At 39.1% G+C, this 22511-nt stretch overlaps 2 protein-coding genes across 3 annotated transcripts; both read left to right on the forward strand.

Moving 5' to 3' along the window:
- Positions 1 to 727: 727 nt before the first annotated feature.
- cul4b (cullin 4B) lies at positions 728 to 9765 on the forward strand. The gene is given in 22 exon segments (XM_034542724.1): positions 728 to 1258; positions 1345 to 1645; positions 2436 to 2551; positions 2639 to 2742; positions 2867 to 2936; positions 3196 to 3269; positions 3364 to 3526; positions 3615 to 3704; positions 4213 to 4295; positions 4373 to 4440; positions 4603 to 4721; positions 4825 to 4951; positions 4954 to 5016; positions 5114 to 5219; positions 5340 to 5450; positions 5840 to 5925; positions 6663 to 6770; positions 7021 to 7134; positions 7234 to 7339; positions 7459 to 7631; positions 7711 to 7862; positions 8621 to 9765. Coding segments are annotated over 15 exon segments (1518 nt in total). The 5' UTR covers positions 728 to 1240; the 3' UTR covers positions 5356 to 5450; positions 5840 to 5925; positions 6663 to 6770; positions 7021 to 7134; positions 7234 to 7339; positions 7459 to 7631; positions 7711 to 7862; positions 8621 to 9765.
- A 223-nt stretch (positions 9766 to 9988) lies between these two features.
- lamp2 (lysosomal-associated membrane protein 2) lies at positions 9989 to 20813 on the forward strand. 2 transcript variants are annotated; one of them, XM_034542725.1, is made up of 9 exons: positions 9989 to 10161; positions 12075 to 12190; positions 12790 to 13000; positions 13090 to 13251; positions 13340 to 13566; positions 13685 to 13792; positions 14119 to 14173; positions 14274 to 14444; positions 18765 to 20813. In XM_034542725.1, exons 1-9 carry the CDS (start codon positions 10125 to 10127, stop codon positions 18905 to 18907), a joined length of 1230 nt encoding a protein of 409 aa, XP_034398616.1. In that variant the 5' UTR covers positions 9989 to 10124; the 3' UTR covers positions 18908 to 20813. The 2 variants fall into 2 exon arrangements, with proteins under 2 accessions (XP_034398616.1, XP_034398617.1); XM_034542726.1 differs by having other exon boundaries at positions 9990 to 10161; positions 15926 to 20520.
- Positions 20814 to 22511: the final 1698 nt, after the last annotated feature.

Here is a 22511-nt window from a genome sequence, read left to right on the forward strand (position 1 = left end):
CCTGCACACTGTTGCCTGTAGCCAGCATGCATACTGTATACTAGATGTAAGCACCCACTTCATGTTTATCCATTGAATATGTATTTAGTTGCACCATCCTAACAGCAATATACTGTAGTGGAAGAAATTGATCTAGATAGTGAAACAATATTAAATATGGACATGTTCATTGAAAGGAGCAGACCAATAATACTTTTATTAGAGAAAGGATAAATTACACTATATGCAGTGCAATGCAGAACATAGAGAAACACAATTGTGTTTTCTTGGTACAAGTGCAAAACAAAACAACAATGTACAAAAACAAATGCAGAATATGATACAAGACCAGATACAAACATACAGTATAGTGCAATAATAAATACAAATAGTGTAAATAAAATATACACAGGTAGTGTAAATAAATGTAAAGTGATAATGCATGAAACAATACCAGAAGCAGTTTTATGAAGCACACTCTCTCTTTAATAATCTGTAACTATATTTCAGTTTTACTGTGTAAACCAGAAAATATTCACAAGAGAGGAAATTCCCATTCATATCTAACTGGGCAATTTCCTTTATTCCATTCAAGTTTAGTGAATCGATGACCATAAAACAATGACATCTGTCCATGGCGTTTGCATGGCGCCACCTGGTGGCCGCAGCACGTAACAACACTGTAGTTGGTTTAAAATTTAAAAAAACACGCTTGGGCAAAAAGTACTTTTTGTACAAAGTACTTCCGGTGGGGTCACCGACGAGATTTTATGAGCTATTTCCCCCCCGTGTTTACCAACGGCTGTTTTAGTAACATGTGAGCCTATTTCTCGCTGTAGCCACGTTTATTCTGTAAATAATTATCGCTATCGGCCGCTTAAGCTAACCGCTCGCGCTGAAACGACTGCACAACGCGGTGGGACACGAGAGGCGAAAGGAGGAAGCAATAGCCAACCATCTTTCTTCTCCTGCCAGCAATAACAAGAAAGAGACAAGGCTAGGTCCAAGTGGATCTGTGTGGTTCACACTTTATTATCTGTTTCGCACCGGATAAAAGCCTGGGGAGAACCTGTCCGCGTTCAGATAGACACCGTCAAAAAGCTCCCGGACACTGAGCTCATCTCCCGGCGAGTCTGGAAGTTTCGGATCTAAAGACTGGCTGTTAAGAATTAGTATTCCCGTTTTTTCATGTTTCCAACAGGTTTATCTTCCCCTAACCCCCCACCACCGCCAACCCAGGAGGCTAGACCCGCGGCTACTGATGTCAAACCCGACAGCGGTAACATCACATCTCCGAAGAAGAGGAAAATAAACGGTTCAGAGAGGGAAGACACCGCTGACACGATCTCTTCTTCGCCTCCCAAGACCCTGAATTCTTCCTCTTCTTCCTCCTCTTCCTCTTCCTCCTCGTCTCCCACCGCGCTGCACATCCAGAAGAAGTTGAGGTTTGAGGATTCGGTGGATTTCATTGGACTGGATGTGAAAATGGCCGAGGAGGCAGCTGCCGCCGCCGCCGCTTCGTGCTCCAATAACAAAAGCAAAGCCGCGTTCCTGCCCGGTGGCGCGGGGCACCACGCGAACGGGCTGACGAAGCCCGCGGGCTCCGGCATCTTCTCCAACAGTAAACCCGGAGCGGCCAAGAAACTAGTCATCAAGAACTTCAAAGGTAGCCGGCAGTGTGGTGGATGATGTGGGTCAAGCTTCACGGCGTCCAGTGATGAGAGTTAAAGCTGCGAGTCCTGTGGCAGGCTCACTGCTCGGTGTCTTAGTCCTGGAGGCTGCAGGTCCATTTTACATCCTAACATATGATGAGCTGAGATGATTCGGACGAACAATGAAGGCTTCTAACATCACAGTGCAGTCAGAAGATACGTTAAATGTGTCTGATAAATGATCAGTTAATTACGTCGAGGCGCTTTCAACAACTCAAACGGTCCAAAAGAAAGTTCAGAAAATCCTTTTTAGGAGTTGCTAATACGACTATAAAGAGGCTCGGGGATTATTGAATATTATTGTTGATCCAAGTCGTATTGTGAAGATTTGATCTTGTGATGTCATAGTGTCTCAGCTTTAGTAGTCAAAAATTAATGATTAATAACTAAGTAAGTTGTTTGACACAAATAATTGGGCATAATTTATAACCAGTAAAACTGAGAACCATTATCTTTACAAATGTCCCTGCTGTGACACTAATACATGATATTCTTATATTATATCTAATTTAGCAAGATTTGAAAAATCTCAGGCAATATCAAGTCTAATAACACACGATATTAGATTTCACTATCATCCAGCTGTACTTTAGAAAGTCATAAAGGCACGTTTTAAAATGGCACCGGTTACACAGCAGCATCGTGGTCCAACGAGGTCCACTATTTATCGTTCAGGCTGTTTGTTTACCTGATTTATGTTTACAGTCTTTTCACAACTGTTTCTGTTCTTTGTTCTGCACACAGAAAAGCCCAAACTGCCTGAGAACTACACGCAGGAGACATGGCAGAAGCTGAAGGAGGCGGTGGAGGCCATACAGAACAGCACTTCAATCAAGTACAATCTAGAGGAGCTCTATCAGGTATCAGTACAGACCTGTTGACGTCCCAGAGGAAGCTCATTGAGATAGAAAAAATGTCCCTTCTGACACTTACTTTTGTCCCTGCAGGCTGTCGAGAACTTGTGCTCCCATAAGATATCTGCCAAGCTTTACAAACAGCTGAGGGCCGCGTGTGAAGACCACATCAAGGCACAAATTAATCAATTCAGAGAATATCCTTTACAGTTTCTTCTCATCGTCAATTTCTATCTGGATCGTTACTTCCTTCTGTTAAGCTCATTGTTTATCCCACAGTCCAGTTGCAATGAAGCTCTTTTTCCTTAATGTTGTTCCCACGGATGCCCTGGACAGTGTGCTTTTCCTAAAGAAAATTGACACGTGCTGGCAAGATCACTGCAGACAAATGGTATGTCAAGTGGTCGTTGTCACATTCTTTGAAAGTGTAAACACAACCCCCCTTTCCATGCGATTTGTTTGTTATTCAATTTTCATGTTTAAATGGTTATTCCACTGATTTTAGTATTGCCACTGAAAGACCTCAACAAACTGTTTACACAGACTGACTGACTTTGTAAACTGATCTTCGTGTGTGGAATCACAAAAAAAGAATCACAACATCCATCAGTGCTGCTTCCTCAATGTGATTGTTTGTCATTGTTTCACAGATCATGGTTCGGAGTATATTTTTGTTTTTGGACCGCACCTATGTTTTACAAAATTCAATGCTGCCATCAATCTGGTGAGTGAACCCTGATGTCAGCTGTTCTGCAGTAGCGTGAGGCCGGTTTCTGTTTTTTAAAGCGAGTGTTTGAACAAGTTGCTGTGGTCTGCAGGGACATGGGTTTGGAGCTGTTCAGGTTCTACATCATCAGTGACCTTAAAGTCCAGAGTAAAACCATCGACGGGATTCTGCTGCTCATTGAGAGGGAGCGAAACGGGGAGGCGATAGACCGCAGTCTCCTGAGGAGCCTGCTGAGCATGCTCTCTGACCTGCAGGTAACCGACCATGGACCATTTAATTATTTCTTTAATAACAGTCCTGGTGTAGCTGTTTTCAAACCTGCGTTCTCTCGGTCCCCGACAGATTTATCAGGACTCCTTTGAGCAACGCTTTTTGGAAGAAACCAATCGTCTGTATGCTGCAGAGGGACAGAGGCTGATGCAGGAGAGAGAGGTGATTTATACTCATACTCTGGGCCAACTGTGTTTCTTATTTCAGTGACGACGTGGTCAAAGATAGGCCGTTTAACATGCTACTTTAATATTAATGCATACAACTAACTTGTAGTAATGTGGACCTGACAAATAGGCAGCTGAGTGTATGATGTATCTTACTGTGACCGTGGGGATTTTGGTGTCGCTAACCCTAAATTCATCCTGAGTTTTATCCGTATGATTTTACTTAAATTGCCTCCTATATTAATTTTTTTAGGAATATGTTTCATCTATTTGATGGTTCTGACAATGTCTTTCATTATCTATAAGTTCCTCATTTGATTTTATTGTTGTCTATTTTAAATTGCTGCTCTGTGAAGTACTGTTTAACCAGGGTTATTACAAATTCAGCTCTATTGGAGAAAAAGCTCTGGCGTTGTTTTAGTTGTTGGCAGCTCAACGGTATATTATATAAGTAGTTGATATTAAGAGATCACAATATGCTTTACCTCATTTTTTTTCTGTAGGTACCAGAATATCTCCATCATGTCAGCAAGCGATTAGAGGAGGAGGCCGACAGAGTCATCACATATTTAGACCAGAGCACACAGTGAGTGATCGACTGTAGCTTGCTGTTTGCTGTTTAACATTGTAACCTGAGTTTTGTATTTACTTTTTCCCGCTCAGAAAACCGCTCATTGCTACCGTGGAGAAGCAGTTGCTGGGTGAACATCTCACAGCTACTCTGCAAAAAGGTACACAACATTAAATACTTATACATGAGTTTACAGCAGTAAGTACGTGTCTAGAATGTATCGGCTATCTAAATATGCCGCCTGCCTGACTACTTACTCAAGTCTTGAGATAAAAGCAGCTTGAATTCTGACCTCTGACTGTCTGTCGTCGGGATCTTCCAGGGCTGACTCACCTGCTGGACGAGAACAGAATTCAGGATCTGTCTCTTCTCTATCAGCTCTTCAGTCGAGTGCGAGGTGGCGTTCAGGTTCTCCTGCAGCACTGGATAGAGTACATAAAGGTATGACGGCGTCAGCGTTCTGAAGATGATGCATGATGAAGGTGCTGAGCGTTTTGCATATTCGTGTTGCTAACAGTTGTTTTTGTATGTCTTGACAAACTAGGCTTTTGGAAGCACAATCGTAATCAATCCAGAGAAAGACAAAACAATGGTGCAAGAGTTGCTGGACTTCAAGGACAAGGTGGATCACGTCATCGACGCCTGCTTCATGAAGAACGAGAAGTTTGTCAACGCATGAAGGAGGCTTTCGCAACGTTCATCAACAAACGGCCAAATAAACCCGCAGAGCTCATAGGTCAGGAGCATTTTCCCTCATTCATAACTGCTGCACCGTCAGCAAATGTAAAAGTGCAACTAATCACAATGTGCCATAAATATACTTTCATTTACAGCAAAACATGTGGATTCAAAGCTACGGGCAGGAAACAAAGAAGCAACAGATGAAGAACTGGAGAAGATGCTGGATAAGATCATGATAATCTTTAGATTCAATCTATGGTAATATTTACTATCGCATTGCTTTCGGTTTACCCCCCCCCCCCTCTCTCTGTTCTTAATATATATATATATATATATATATATATATATATATTAATATATAATGTGTTGTCATTTTAGGAAAAGATGTTTTTGAGGCCTTTTACAAAAAGGATCTGGCCAAGAGGTTGCTGGTTGGAAAAAGCGCCTCTGTGGATGCTGAAAAATCGATGTTGTCAAAGCTGAAACATGGTGAGTTTAATGCTTGAAAGTGTCTCTTCTCTTTTTAAACACTGAAATAAATCACAGAAAGGGAATATTGACCCTGAATATGGTCACGATATCAGATTGTATTGCGATGGCCAAAATAAGAAATTAATGATAAAACAACTTTTTAACTTTTCTTTTTTTGGCAAATTAAAAATAGTGTGGGGAGTAGGAGAGATAGTCTGCAACCATTTCTGTACAAAAAGCAATAAGGGAAAGAAGTGTACATTATTAGTCGCTGGATTGTTTACACAATATTATCATATGTGTATGATATCAATATGTAATTTTCTTAAATATCACTCTCATTGACAATACCACTATATTGGGACAACCCCAACCTGAATATACATTAACTTTTGGTGTTTCCTCAGAATGTGGAGCAGCGTTCACCAGCAAACTGGAGGGGATGTTCAAGGATATGGAGCTTTCTAAAGACATCATGGTGCAGTTCAAACAGGTCAGAACATCAACATGAGGTTAAATCGATAAGAAGATTAATTTTTATTTTATTTTTGACGCATAGAGATTATGTGTTCGGCTGTTTTAGTTTTCACACAGACAGAAGAAGCACAACGTGAAAAATGCAGCTCCCTTGTTCATTTTAATGTTTCCTCTGGGTTGACACAGTTGATACAGAGGGCACCATCTGGCAACGGGTGGCTATTGAATAGTTATTAGGGATGCAACTAAATATTGTTTTCATTATTGAATATTCTGTCAATTATAATCTTGATCAATAGCTTACTTGTTGCATTTATTTTGCTCAGAAATGTTAAAAAAAGGTACATTGCAATTTCCAGGAGCCCCCGGTGTCCAATCAACTGTAGAAAAAAAACTGCTGCAAATCTTCAGCTGGGACAAGGGAATGTTTATGTTAACATACATTATTTTAAATTAGATTAATCTTTCATATCTCCCTAGTAGATTACTGACATCACTTATTTCCACTCATAAGTTTACCATCGTTACAAACAAGGAAAGGGGAGTTTCCAGAGTTTTAAATCCCTCCCCATATTATTACAAACCACTGTGACTCAAAAAAGCCTTCAAACTTGTGGATGTATTAATCAGACTGTGCTTCATGGATCATATTTCCTCATCTCGCTGACACCTAAACCGGCAAAACAGATAACCTTAAGCAAAATAATGAAATATCACATGAATATCACATGTGTGTCATTTGCATTTCTGTAGCATATGCAGTGCCAAAACCTTCCTGGTAACATTGAGCTGACCGTGAACATCCTGACGATGGGCTACTGGCCAACATATGTCCCGATGGAAGTGCACATGCCTCCTGAGGTTAGTGCTGTGTGTGTGTGTGTGTGTGTGTGTGTGTGTGTGTATATGTGTATATGTGTATATGTGTATATATGTATATATGTATGTATATATATATATATATATATATATATATATATATATATATATATATATATATATATATATATATATATATTAGAAATAATTTGTGAGCATGCCGTTTTTATAACCTGCCATGTAATAAATATGCTGAGTGTTGCTTTGTAACGCCTCTGCTATCTTCGTCCAGATGGTGCGACTGCAGGAGATCTTCAAGACCTTCTACCTGGGCAAACACAGCGGCAGGAAGCTGCAGTGGCAATCGACACTTGGCCATTGTGTCCTAAAAGCGGAATATAAAGAGGTGACTACGAGGAGAATGCTCTGGAGTGTTTCCACTGAATACAGCACAATGTTAAATGTTTTCTTTGATTTATTATGTGGGTTTTTATTGTTACAAAAGGGCAAGAAAGAGCTGCAGGTGTCACTCTTCCAAACACTTGTGCTGCTGATGTTTAACGAAGGCGAGGAGTTCACCCTGGAGGAGATCAAACTGGCAACAGGAATAGGTTTGTGTGATTACATCAAGGTTTGGTAGGCAGAACTTTGGTGAAGAAAACTCTGATTGTCAAGCACTCATTTAGCAGCACCACTGATCTAAAACACTGTGTGTCTGTTTGGTTCACAGAGGAGAGTGAACTACGCCGGACTCTGCAGTCACTAGCTTGTGGAAAAGCACGCGTCCTCACCAAAATCCCAAAAAGCAAAGATGTGGAGGACGGGGACAAGTTTTCTTGCAATGACGACTTCAAACACAAGCTCTTCAGGATCAAAATCAACCAGATCCAGATGAAAGAGACGGTATACTATTATCTTGCAGCAGTTTCCTCGCACAAAGGTTTTCGGTGAATTATTTTGAATGTTTAAAATGTTCTCGCAGGTGGAGGAGCAAGCCAGTACCACAGAAAGGGTCTTTCAGGATCGTCAGTATCAGATTGATGCTGCCATCGTGCGGATCATGAAGATGAGGAAGACTCTGAGCCATAATCTCTTGATGTCTGAAGTGTACAACCGCTCAAATTCCCCGTCAAGGTGATTAACACAACACAACACGGAACTGCTTTATTTCATTGATGTTATATGTGGGATTTATATTCCAAGTCTCCATCAAAATCTGTTTTCTGTGTTTGCTTCATCTCTGTTTCCATTATGGAGCAGATCAACATTTACACCAGATGATTAGTAGAGACCACATTTAAGGATTATAAATACCGTTTTTTTTTTAGTGTCAATATGGATATTTAATAGTTTACTAAATCCTTAAGAATTTTGAGCACAATATGTACTTAGCGGGGACATTTTAAAGTGTTAGGTTTTCAGTTTGTGTGGTGGACAAATTATCAAACTTTAGAGACACCGTGTCTAAATTTACTTTGACATATATTTTGAATTTCGATAATGCTATTTCTTGTTACTTATAGGGCGACAACTACGTCAATATCTGCATCCTGCAATGCCATATTGTATGAAATCTACATTAATGAATCTGAAAGTTTGTGTGTTATTTTATAACCAACATGCTACCGCCTCCCATTAGCTGACCGTACTGTCGGTGTTGAATAAAAGTGGATTTTATCAGGATAAGATCTAAATTGTCTTGTATTAAAAAAAGACTCGGTAAGTTAGGTTTAGTAAGTTACGCCTTGTAACTTGGACAGAGTACCCTGGGAATTTGACATGGCATGAATCTGCTTTTCACTGTGATCGACACTCACCTCAAAGTATAAAAATAACCTGACATGTGCCTCATGTGTTAACCTCTGCCTCCTCTCTATCCTCTTCCCTTGCAGCCTGCTGACTTGAAGAAGAGGATAGAGTCTCTTATTGACCGGGACTATATGGAGCGTGACAAGGAGAACCCCAACCAGTACAAACTACGTGGCTTAGAGAAACAAAAAGTGACTGAAAAAAAGAGATGGTCCATTCAGGCTGAGGTGATCGGTCTCTAAATATTTTGCTCCAATGGATGTTAACCATTATCATCTTCAACCCAGCGACCGACAAGTGAATGGATACTGCTCCACAGGATTTTTTGTCAGGGGTCTTGTGATCCTGTGGACTGCATGCCCATCGAAAAAGAGAATATTGTCCCATAGTTCTCAGTCCCTCTGAGAGAGTCGGGCTGCCGTGGACACACAAAGAAGACACAATGATGTTGTTCTGTTTGCGCTGTCTTTTTTTTCTTCTTTTTTTTAAATGGAGAGGAAAAATATTTATTTTCAAACTTAGATTCTTCTTTGTCCATAGTTAAATCAACATGCTCTTCAAGTCACTTTTTGTCATTTTATTGCTGACACTTAACAAAGCTCTAAATGGAGAGAGAAAAAGGATCAAAAATGTAACTGATGCTTGTTTCTTCAGTCAGTGTCAAGTCTGGACTGTTGGACTAACATTCATAGTAGGGAATTAACAATTTGGGGAAGATTGGTGTCAAATGCGTGAACCCGCATTAAAGTCTGATAAAGCCGTGACCATGAACATACAAAGCATTCAAAGCAGAGTTTATGCTAAAAAAAAGGAGCACTTCTTTTGTTATAGGGTGAACTCAAGCTGCTAAAACACTCAGTTGGACAGGAGTATGCATTTAAGTTTCTCATTTGTTCCGTCTTTGTACGTTTTTGTACATACTTCACAAAGTGACATTTTAAATGATCTCATCTGACAGTCAACTGCTTTTAGGTTTTTTTGTTAACCCTTAGAAAGTATACTAAAAGCACAATGGCATCAGAGGCCCCATCTTCCCTGGTGTCATGCCACATACACACTATATTTTTTGTATGTCTCCCTGTGGGGCTTGCAGCCTTGATGAAACATGGGGGTGATAGGAGTGGATTGCCTCAACACATGAGGGAAAATATGATTGATTGATTATACATGCCATTGTTTATATGCAGTCTGTTAGATGTGTTGCATCAGATTAAAACAACTGTTTCAATCAGGTTTTTCTTTTTTTCCTTATTATAGATTTCCATCATACATCACTGTCTAGTGTAAAAGCAGCCCCTTAGTATTATTTTTATTTTATTTTTTTCGTCTGAAGCTATCAAGAAGCCCTAAAACATTGACGTTCTCGTGAGCCTAAAAAAGAAAAATGCATACAGTACAATAATGAACTTTAAAAGGGCGAGAGCCCACCTCCTGGTTTGAGACCGTCCCTGTCATATGACTTCCATTTCCTGGTACAGTCGGCTGAGCTCCGGACCAAACACCGCTGACTGAGCGTTACGAACGGGTTTATTCATCGTCTCTCCTGTAGCTGACACTCCAAAACATATCGAGCGACCATGTATCGATATGCTTCAGTTGTTTTTTTGCCTCGGCTTTGTAATCGGTATGTATCATCAGCTCAATTCGTCTTTAAATTTAAATTTAAATAAAATAAAAAAAATCTGTATCTGTGAAGTGACGCGATTAACGATAAACTTGTGGGACGCAACGGGCCTGGTGCTGCTGGGCTCGGGCTAACTGCTGCTCTGAAGGAGTATTAAACACGGTGTTTAGTTAACTAAGTTAGCTAGCTAAGTTAATTGTTCAGACGTAGCTAGCTGTGGTCTGGGGTCATTTTACATGACAGGCCTTGTTCGTTTGAGTCTTGATGATTAACTAGCTCTTGAAGCTTGATTACCAATTGTTACCTACGTCAACAACATTCAGCACGAACCCCGTTAAGTCGCCATACGCAGCTCAAGAAGCTACATTTTCCTCCTTGTTATGTATCTTGCAGGCCAGCGTTTAAGAACCGGTAACTGTAAAGCTTTACGGTCGCACTGCCTCAGCATGTTGGTTAATGTTATATTAACTCATTAGATAACACTTGTTTTGCAACTCAAGTTTGAGTTGATGATGAAACCGAGTCTAAACAACGTTAGCCACACACAAACACACACACGCACCACGGTTTAAAACGAGAACTGAACCGCAGTTTGTCAAGATAATAAAACGCCTTCACAATTTATTTCCTGGTAGACTCGTAATCATTAACGTTTATCGACGTTTGGAGCTTACAGTCTGTTAGCGCCGGTTAGCACGTGACACCGGAACACACAGACGTTCTGTTGAGCTAACGTTCTGCGACGTAGCTAGCTAGTTAACAAACTAGCTAACCTAGCCTAGTTAACAACTGTACAACGGTCGTTTCACTAAATGTATATATTATGACTCCAAAACACAGAAACCACCATTACTTTTATTTCAGATGAACGTTTTAAATAAAGAGTCCGATGTCAAGTCTTCTGTTGATACCAACGTTACATCCATGCTAGCTGTTACTTGATCCACTGTGTTAACCGACGTTAGTTTGACATGTTTTATTTAGCTTATAGTTCCGTCGTTTTCCTTGATGTTTCTGTTCTCAATTGCTGACAGATGTGGTGTTTCACCACATGTTGTGACTCATTAAGTTCACATCATGCATTTTGTCGGTCGTCAACAAGAAATGGTGCTCCCTTAAACAGGATCACAAATTGTGATTTAAATGTAACGAAATATGTGTACATATTTTTTTATAGTAAGATTACAAACATCTGTGTGAGTTTAAATTGAGTGCTTTGTAAAATAAATAATGCGATTGTAGCAGCCGGCTGTTAAGTTGATGACAAACCACATATTGTAAAGCTGAATGGACCTTGGCCATGCTTCTGTTAATTGTAAACAACTTCTCAAAGGCTGTAGAAAGGTACATGGCTTTGTTTTATGGCTGCATTTTTATTTTAGGAGTGTACTGTCCTTTAGAATATTACATGAGTGTTTTCATGTGCAGTGAACCTGGGGTCATGTGATTTTGTTGTGTACATCAGAAATGACTCTTAAATTCACTACACTTAGACTACACAGGTAAACAATGATATTTCCAGTTTTTAATTCACAGATTGTTATCCTTTTACAGCATGGGGCTAGTTTTTTTTCTCATTGCATTAAGATCTTGCGTCAACATTTGTCCCATTTTTGTTCACAAAATTACCTGATCCAAGTTGTTTTTCACTATTTGGCATTGGCTGTGGAGACTATCCATCGTCAGCTGGAGTTTGGAGGTACTGACTCTGTGGTTGGTCGATGCGGAAACGCGAGTGTGGAATTGGATTGTTTTCGTTTTCATATTTGTGTGGATTTAGCCTTAATCTGTAGATGAGTTTCCACTTTTTGCGACTACAGTTTTTTTTGTGAAGACAGGAATCTAATCATTTCCAACTGGACTAATAATTAATTATAAAAGGGATAATAGTCATTTTACTTTTTCTTTTTCAGCGGTCCAGCTGTCACAAGGCACTGAGGTGACTGTCAAAGACAACAACAACAACACATGCCTCTATGCCAATCTGATGGTCAACTTCTCAGTCTCCTATGAAGTAGCTAGCAATAAGGTGAGTGTCTGGTCACAAGAACCTCCAATATGACTGACTGTGTTTGGTATATTAGTACATCAGGCTACACATATCCTTATGATATTAGTTTACCAACATAGCAAAGCATCTCTGCTCTTATCAGGCAGACTAAGAGTAAATCCGATAACTAAAACCCAGTTGTCACAGTAATAAAACACATTAACACTATCTTACAACTGTTGTGGGAAACAATGTCATCATGGAAAGGGGAAATGACGTATTGACATTTTTAGACATTTTCTCCTCAGTGTTTATAAATAATGGATCTGTCATATTAGACCGTGGCCTATTATAATATTGGTAATGCAAATGTAATTTGATATATTTACTCTCCTCTTTATAGTTAAGCATGTGTTAGTTATTGTTTTTGTCAAGCACATTAGAAGAACAATAAAGTATGGCAGAGGCTTTTGCATGACTTGAAACAATTCTCTGTTCAGGGTCAGTGTATCTGCTCCAGGAACTAAAACTGCTATTTTTGTTTTCTTTCTTGAGGTCTATGAAAGTATCTTGTACACAGTTTTACATCATACTTGTATAATGACGTTTAATAAGTTTACACTCTGCTCTTTTTTTAGAGTGCAACAGTGAATTTTGAACTTCCCAGTGAAGTCACAACAAATGGAAGTACTTGTGATAACACAAGCTCAACGTTGAAGCTCAATTTTGGTGAAGGATGCTCCTGGAGCTTGAACTTTACCGTCAATGGAAAAATGTACCAGGCTGACACCATCACCTTTACCTACAACCTCAGTGACGCAAATGTCTTCCCCAATTCTGTAGTTAATGGTAACTTCTACACCTCACAAGTGCAAACAAAAACACATTTGGATGAAAGGCCTTTTACTGATGTTGACGTGTTTTGGAAATTCTTTTAGACACCACAACTGTCACTGTGAAGCCTCAAATCACAGACGTAGGCGTGGACACCTGCTACTCATGCAATAGTAAAGAGACGCTAGAGGCGGACGGAGTCAATCAGACGCTGTGGAAAGTGCTCATACAGGCTTTTGTCAGGAACAACAGCATAAGTGAAAACAGTAAGTGCGAACACGGCGTCACATCTGATCCTACCTGGAATATTTCTTGCCTGTTCTCGTTACATTCATTGTTTGTTCTCTCCCACAGTTACTTATTGTGCTGCTGACATACCCACGACCCCAGTTGCCCCTACCACTAATCCCACCACTCCTAGCCCTGTCACAAACTCTTCCACTGCCCTTCCTCCGACCACCACCCCGACCCCCACCCTCCCCACACCCACAGCTGGGAAGTACAGCATCAAGTCTGATGAAAACAGCACAGCCTGTCTGATGGCCAACTTTGGCCTGCGGATCAAGGTCAAGACAGATGAGGTATGTTCATAAACGCAGAATTAAAATGTTGCAATCTTGTTTTGCAGATTATAAACGGATGATCTTCCATCGTGTTTTTGCTGATTTTATTCTCTTCTCTTCCTTTTAATGTCCCAAGATGAACTTTGAGCCCAACGGGACAACAGTCTCTGGCTCATGCGGAGTCAACACCAGTCAGCTGGTGTTGACGTCCAGCTCAATGACAATCGCTCTCACTTTCGCCAATGTAAGTTTGATGAACCTCCATCGTTACATTTTCTCAGTGTTTAAAGGATGGCGTTTGGATTTTAGGATAATTATAACGTGCGTGTGTGTGTTTGTGTGTGTTTCAGTTTTCCTTATTATCATATGATAATGAATTGAATATCTTTGCGTGGATAAAATAAGATATTTGATGACATCACGTAGACAGGATGCAACACACATGTGAAATGTTCTTGTCCCTGAAAAAAGACAATGGAAATATTTGTATTATGGATGTGGGGGTTCATTTGTAAAAAAAAAAGACATTTTTATACAGTTTTTGTGTTTCTTTTTTTCCTGTCTTGACAGGACACAAAGAAATTCCACCTACATGCTCTGAACATCACCGGAAAGACGAGCTCTGGTGATTAGAATAATCATATCTACCACAAAGACGACCAGGAACAGCACTGAGAAGCAAGCTAATATCAAGTTTTTTCTTTTATATTTGCGTTTCTTTCAAGGTGTGGAGTTTTCTGAAGTGAACACCAACCTGAGTCTGTGGGAGGCGACTGTCGGCAGCTCCTACATGTGCAACAAGGAGCAGAACTACACCATCACCAGCCAGCTCACCCTCTACACCTTCGACCTTCAAGTACAACCTTTTGGAGTCACGAAGAGTAGTTTCAGTACAGGTATGTTATACTTTAAAGTCTCTTAAAACAGACTGATAACATTTTCTGGAGACACCGGAGGCTGTCATGAGTAAAATGATCTTTGTTGTGTTTGAAGCAACAAAATGGATCATATTGTTGTTTTGTTCCAGCACAGTTTTACTTAGTTGAAAGTTTATTTCTTGTCCGATAATATTATCAAACAATGTTTTGAATGCAATTGAATTTCCCAAAGGAAACAAAAAACATTTAAGGTCACAAGTTTAAAATGATCTCACAGTATAAACGAGTGTTTATATGATAAGATTGTAAGTTACCACAATTTACATCACTTTTTGGTTTACACAGAGATGTGAAGAGTGGTTAATTTTAAAAATAAAAGATAATGCGCAATTCACCATTTAGTATTAAACTTTGCACTACACATCGTTAGCGCTGACATGATTTGTTTTGGAGCTGAAATAGAAGTCACAGACTGGTGCCACCCAGCCTTAGTAATAAGTAGTGCTGTTTTACTTCAAATGATACTAACAAACAATGGGACGTGTTTTCATTATACACATTTAAAATTAGCGGTCCTCAACGAGGGGTGTCACGATTTCTTTCGATTCTAAATCAGCAATTGATCAAATTTAGCATTCGACTGCGACCAATGAAATTGCCTACATGCGCGCTCCAATACCTGAAAGATGACACAGCGTTGCTTACTGGTGGCTTTTTGCAGCTGAGGATACTCAAGCTGGTGTTGTAAAGTACACTTCTGTCATCTTTTGGTTTGTTCCCAATTTACTGGTGAAATAAGTTATTGTTGTTACAATGACTGTATGTCCTTAGTGTACTGCAGTCCAAAAACAGATATGGTGGTTATAGCACACTGGATACCATGAAGCCCTCCCACCTTTTTAGAGAATAATTAGATGATCTGTTGATCTACGACTCAAGACTCGATAGTCTAACAACGGCCTGGTTTGTTTACTTGGAAACTTCACGGTCCACAATATGGAAAGCGTATCTTTAGCATCACCACAATATTAAAAAAACATACAATCAAAATTAAATTGTACCTGTGGAAAGTCTAATTGAATTATGGAGAATTGTGAAACGTATATAGTATTTCAAAAATAACTAAAACAATAGATATTATTTTGTGACCCCCTTCAGATTTTTTGCTTGGGACTCCTTGAGGAGTCCTGACCCCCAGTGTTTAACCACTGGTTAGAATCCTAGGAAGAGACAATCGTATTTCTAATCAAGTCCATGCAAGGCTAATGTACATCTTCATGATCACTTGCAAATTCACTCACAGATTACCTCCTGCAGCATGTCTTCATTGGTACTAAGTGCGTCGACCATCAGCTATCATGCTATTCATGTCCATTCAATTGAGCAGTGTTATGTGTTATTGTTTTGGCACAGCAGATGGCAAATAATCTGCCGTCCTGCTGTTGTTAATCAGAAAATCACTGTTCCACCTGTTGACATAACTCTCTTTTTATCTGCAGCCCATGAATGTTCACTGGATGACACCAACATCTTAATCCCAATCATTGTTGGCGCTGCTCTGGCTGGCTTGATTCTCATTGTAGTGATCGCTTACGTGATTGGTCGAAGAAAGACTTATGTTGGATATCAGACCCTTTAAATCCAGTTTTCTATCAATATCACAGGGTTTCCAAGCCTGGTCCTTGGGTTTCATGTGCAATTGTTTAATTGGCAAATCACTTGAAAAACATCATCAAGAGCCAAAATCTAAACTAAAGTCTCTGGAAAAAAATGCATTATTGAATTTACTGGTCATTATGAGACATGAAATGCTCAAGGAGCATTTTTTAATAGCAATTTCCTCAATAGTTTGTAATGATACTATAATAAGGATTAAACCCGTATGTAAAGATGGAGGGTTTGGTGTTTTTGTCAAGGACCAAACTTGTCTTCCCCCAATGTTTCTTTTTTTTGTTTCCGGGATGTCTTCCCTTTTTTTTTTTTCATTGTGTTTTTTGGTTAATGAGCAAGTGCAACATCCACACAACCTTTTTTTTCATTTAAGTAATCATAATCACATGAAAGGTGACTTTCAATACAATATATAGAGTTTATTCACATGTACAGTACACTGTACAAAAGCCACTTTCATTCTTAGCAGGAGATGTGATTCAATTTAAATCAGTTGCTGTAGGATCCTGCACTTGCTCTGCAGACATTCCCTTTTTTGTTTCCACTTGTCACTGTTTAATCTTTGTGCACATTTTAATTTTTACATTTTCATTATGGTTTGACTGTTCATCCACATAATTATTTACATTATAAAAAAACAATAATTATCTTTCTTTCTTTCTTGGGGCAAGTCACAAAGATGAAAGTAGTGCTTTTAGCCCATGTTTTCCCCTGTAGAGCAGGAGAAACATTGGAGTCATTGTCCTGATTATGTGGCTCAAATCCTATTTACAATATGACATCAAAGTGTTTGTTGTTATATAAATAAATAGATTCGCGCAGTAAGTCCAGGTGTAACAAAGGACATTAACGAGGTCTCATTTACATTTAGATGTACCGGTACATCGTTAGTGTCATTAATCACACCTGTGCCTTTCCTGCTGTACAATGTCAAAAGGTCTCTTACATATGCACACGCAGAGAATAAATCAGACCAACATCAACTGTTCTTTTCTCACAACCAGTTTTGGCATTAGGTTTAGAAAAGGGAGAGTTTGGTTCAGTAGATATTCCTTTTTAATGAGGATATTTACATATAAATGCACTAAGGCGCAGCATTATGTTGAGACTGTTGTCACATTGTCTCCCCTGTGCGTGGGCTTGGCCTGAGCTGAAGAGGGCTGCAGCTGGACCAGGGGGCGTTAAAGCCCCTGGCAACGTTGTATGAACATGAACGAACGAGAAACTAACGAAAAATGTCCGAAAGTATTTATTCACGTAGAATTTAATACAATAGTTTGACATTTTGTCTCCAGTTATTTGCTTTCTTACTGAGAGTTTGATCTGAATATTCAGTTCGATATGAATCTTCAGGCCGGAGACAGTTGAGCTTCGCACAAAGACTAGAAACGGTGGGACAAGCCGGGCTCTGTCCCAACCAAAACGTCTCCCTACCAGCATCTCCAACGCTCACTTGGCATGTTCCATAATGTTTGAGTGTTATTGATGTTCTCATCTAGCTCTCAGAAATAAAGCACACAAAAACACTCCTTTTTTTAAAAGCTCATCTTCTGTGTTTTGATCCGTGTTTGTTCAACAGTGCTGGTAAAGAACAAACAATCCCAAACACGTCGTTAGATTTTGGTTACAAAATTGCTGAAAAGCAAAAGAAACAATCATTTATGTGAAACAGACCAAACTGTTTTCATGAAGTAAGCCGAAAGCAGGAGGCTTTTAAGTCAGGTAAATAGTGCAGGTTAGAGTTACTCAGTATCAGGGATGGAGTCGAGCCCCAGAAAGTGTATTTCTGTATTAATAGAAACCAATGTTGCACACAGTAGTTGCTGTGTATTGTTGCTTAATTGTTGTTGTGTACTATTATCCTTGTTACTATTCAAGACTGGAGACAAGCAGGCAGCAAACTACATTGAATATGAGTAGAGATAGTTGCATTTTTAATTAAGTTGCGTAAAGAATTGGCTTTCCCAGGATATTTTGCATGTGTTGATAAATAGTTCAAATATGAGCTTTATTTTTTGCTTATAATTGTTGCGTTCTTGTATATTTCAGCTTTGTACAATCTCAGTTACCTTAATTCTAAAGATGGGTTTTGCAGCACTGCTATAGATGTTTTTCTTTTTCTCAACCTTAATTTCCTTTGTTCTCAATAAATCATTTTAACAGGTTTATCATCATGACGGCTGTGCCTTGCTTAATGATACATTTCTCTTTTTTTCATTCAATAACTCGCTCAGACGCGTCAGAAACCTTTTAGTTTGGTTTCCCTTCACTGTTTGAGAACATTGCACACACAATTCATTAAAGGGAATGTGTGCTGCAAGACCATCTTGATCAAGATAAATTAACTTGAGTGTTGTGTGAATAGTGAGGATTTTGTCTCCATTCACTCACACTGTTTGCTATAATACGTTGGATTTCAAATTGTCTGACAGACTGTGGAGCTTTTTAGCCTTTTAAGATTGATGGAAATAAAAAATTTGTTTCTGCCCTGGACACCCGAGTAAATGTTTATTCTTGTTCAAAACTGTTGCTGCTTTAAATACTTGGGGGGGTTCTTAAAGTCAGTAAGCAGGCTACGCCTTTCTTTCAGCCGTTCATGCCTTTAACCATTAATATTTTACTTCTTCTCTAAGACATTCACCTCTCTGCTCTCTTCACCCCGTCTAGCTGAGGATTGCCAGTCTGATGCGGAGAGCTTCATTGTTCCCGTAGCTGTCGGAGTTTCCCTGCTTGTTCTCATTCTTATCGTTCTGCTGGCCTACTTCATCGGGAGAAAGAGAAACATGGGCTCCACCTACGAGTCTTTATAATTAACCTTCCCTCGTTTAGCTCTTAACGCTCTTCAAATGATAGTCAGTGTATTGCTACATTTTGACAAACAATTGTGTTGTATTGACATTTCCATGTAGTGTTTCGTGCCCATACTAATTTTATATTTTGGGAAATGTGCAAGAAAATTGGAACCACTCCTTAATTATGAAGCTGTAGCCGGTTAGCTTAGCAAAATGACTTGAAACGGCCTAAAGCTCATAGATGAACATGTTATATCTTATTTGTTTCATACGTACAAAGCCAGTAGTGTAAGAATGCAATGGTTTCTACTGGATTCATATGCTAAAGTCTTAAATGACGTGAAATAATTTGATGAAACCGCTCTTCTAGACCTTTCAATTTTGTTTTATTTGACTGAATGGATAAAGTTATGATAATATAAAGAACACGTTTGGGGTGTTTGAGATGCTGCAGAAAAATCTATTGAACTGACTTCAAGCAAGAGAAGCAATTTGCTTCTTGACTAGTCTGTTTGACTTTCTTTAAGAATGTTATTTACTCATACTGCATTAATGTTAATGTTCACAAACACCAATAAGTCACATTCACTTGAGTGATTTTCCTTTTTGCGTCTGGAATATTTGATAACCCTTTCCTCTGATCTCAAACTTTCTGTAGGTTCTGCTCTTCCTCTTTACTCTAACCCTGTGTGGACTATACATCCCAAATCCCTCTCTAGGTAATGTTTCCTGCTGACTAAAACCACTAACCTGCTGTCTGTCTGTCTCTCTTTCTGTCTGTCTGTCAGCTGAAGAATGCTTCCTGGACTCTGATTTGAGCTTTTTGGTGCCCATTGCAGTGGGCGTGGCGCTCAGCTTCCTAATCATCCTTGTGCTTATCTCTTACCTGATTGGTCGGAGGAAGAGTCGTACTGGCTACCAGTCTGTATAATCCAACCTCGCTGCTCCCGCCTCTCGCTCCCTTTTCAACCCTCACGGCTCTCAAACACCTTCCCTGCCTGTCAATGCATCGAAAGCATCCCAAATTTCCCCCCCATTAATGTTTGCCTAAAAATAACCTTTAGCTTATTTCTCGTACACGTTTCCAAATGTATCCTTTTGTTTTTGCTTTAATGCCAATGACTAAATCGAGTAGCATAACATTTATGATCAATATTGCATCATTTGATTGTAGATTGCATGTTTTGAAAATTAAATTCATGGCTGTGAGAAGCCGCCCACCTCCTCCCTCCTCCCTGCCCAGAGAGGCCTTTTCCCCTCTCGCTTTCCGTGCTGTATAATAGTATATGTGTAAATTACTCTCTTGTATAGAATGACTGACATTGATTTTTGATGACGTGAATGTAACGAGCAAGCTCCACTGTTCCATCCCACGCGCCAATGTTATTGCGTTGTATTAACCTTCATGTAACATAAATTATGCCTAAAGGAAACACTCCCTTTTGCACTTTGTCAGTAAATTGTAGTTTGACGAAAGGGAAACTAACTACGACACTTTACCAGCATCGGGACCAGGTTATCTTTGTTTTTTGGGGAATGTTTCGTGTTTCCCTAACCGTCATGAAGTTGAAATGTACACTTTACATTTAAGTGTTTGGTGAATCGATGATAGTGTTGTACCCTTGTTCTCTCAAAGGTTTAATAATTATGTCACCAGGAATCAAATTTGGTTGCATGTACATTAATTTCTCCCGAGACTACCCTTCACGTGATACTACAATAAATTGCCGGTAATATTTAAGTCCCAGCATTTCATTTACACGACCCTCGGTTCGGTTCATCCGATCCTCCCCTCCGACAGTTTCGTGCCTTTCTGTTGTGCACCTCTGAGTTGCTCGCTTGAAGCTTGTCTCCATCTGAGGAAGAATGTGATATGATGAGCTTGTTTAAGTGGGGAACAAATTAAATAAAGTTTCGTTCTTGTTTCGTATCACTGTCATTCTTTTAACCGCTCTACTTTTAGTGTGAAGTTTCCAGAAGCTTGTGAGTCTTGTGACTGAATTCAAAGGTCAACGGTTCTAAACTAAACGCTCATGCGGCCCCACTGAACTGCTGGGATTACTCATAATGCCTGTTCAACTTTTTATAACCAGAGGTATGACTCACTCCAGCTATCACAGGCATTCAGGCAGTTCTGCAATTTTACACAGAGGTCACACCAGTTGATGAAGGCTCAAGTCTAGTTTATACAATTTAATGAACCGTTAATCTGTCTTTTGTTGGCATTAGCTTTCTTTCCTTGTTGTTGGGTGTCCTTTAAATATTTGTTTTATTTATCCTGCCATTATAAAACTCATGTTAGAAGAGTTAACAAGTGTCGTAACTCTTCCTTTTACCACAACTTAAGTAAATATGCACTTGCTGCCCCAGCATGTCCCCCTCAAGATTACTTATAACAACCTTGTACTTTACAATTGAAGTCATCATCATCATCACCATATATATGCAATGACTAATGACTTTCACAGTAGCTAATAAGCTAACTTAGCATTTAGCTCAAATCCCCACTGCAGCCCGCATGGCTGTAGATTCTTTGCTTTTTTACAACCATTAAAGATATATTTCATGTTTTATAAGTTATGGAAGAGACATGAGCTATATGTTCCCTCTGTTAAGCCTCAAGTAATCTGTTAGACCTCTCATAAATAAACAGTCAAACTCCAGTCACAAAAACATCAACACCAATCATAAATATAGAGGATATTAAAATATATTGTATTTAACCTTTATGCCGTTTGAAATGTATAATTTTCAGTGACAGACTTATGCAACATGTCATCAGTTCAAGGTTATATAATTGGTGAAAGACTGGATTTTCAAATGTGTTTACCTGCAAAAGAATGTCAAGTTTTACTGAAAGTCAAAGAGTTTAGATGTGTTACAAGCGTTGTAAAAGTTGATGTGGAAGACAACTTACAGTACATACCAGAATATTGTATTTATTATAAGATCTATAATAGGAATAAATACAACATTGATACCATGTTTAGTAGCAAAGTTCAGACAGAGATTAATACTATCACAAAACAGTTATTTTTTAAATGGTACAGACCTTTTGCAAACTATTTCACAGTACAGTATGTCTCTTTATTGATCAGTCTTGTGTAGTATTTCATTTTAAAAAGCAAATGTTTTTACAAAAGAATGCAAGAAGTGGCTTGTGATGCTTTATCATAAATGTATAATACTGCTCTATTCAACAAAAATATAGTAATAGTGTATTTGCAGTCATTTACTATGTCTTTTTTGTTTACTGTGTAAGTACAGTACAAGTCCTGCTTTCAGTGTTTGCATGATAGATAATTCTTACAATATACATGTTTGAAAAATATAATTCAAAACAAATTAGTACACATTGTCACACAAAACTGTGCTCACAAAACCATGATCTAACCTGATATACCAATATTTATAATTGCCTAGTAATGTTTTAAGTCACAATTGGATTTGCATAGCCAGAAATTCTAACTATTGGGCAGAGCGTCATTTAGTTTGATTAATCTTGCTAATCATTACAAAATATCAGGAATTGTAACTCACTCTATGACACTTGTCCTGTGCTCAGCACTGTTTGTTGTGGGTGCAGGTGCCGGTAGCACGCTCAGGGTACAAAGATACAACA

Source organism: Cyclopterus lumpus, chromosome 10, assembly GCF_009769545.1.
Source record: "Cyclopterus lumpus isolate fCycLum1 chromosome 10, fCycLum1.pri, whole genome shotgun sequence".
Classification (NCBI taxonomy): Eukaryota; Metazoa; Chordata; class Actinopteri; order Perciformes; family Cyclopteridae; genus Cyclopterus; species Cyclopterus lumpus.

Coding starts and splice junctions, on each gene's coding strand:
- lamp2 (XM_034542725.1), top strand. CDS start 10,125: ATGCTTCAGTTGTTTTTTTGCCTCGGCTTTGTAATCG. Junction 13,567..13,684: donor TCAAGGTCAAGACAGATGAG/GTATGTTCATAA, acceptor TAATGTCCCAAG/ATGAACTTTGAGCCCAACGG. Junction 14,445..18,764: donor GAAGAGTAGTTTCAGTACAG/GTATGTTATACT, acceptor CACCCCGTCTAG/CTGAGGATTGCCAGTCTGAT.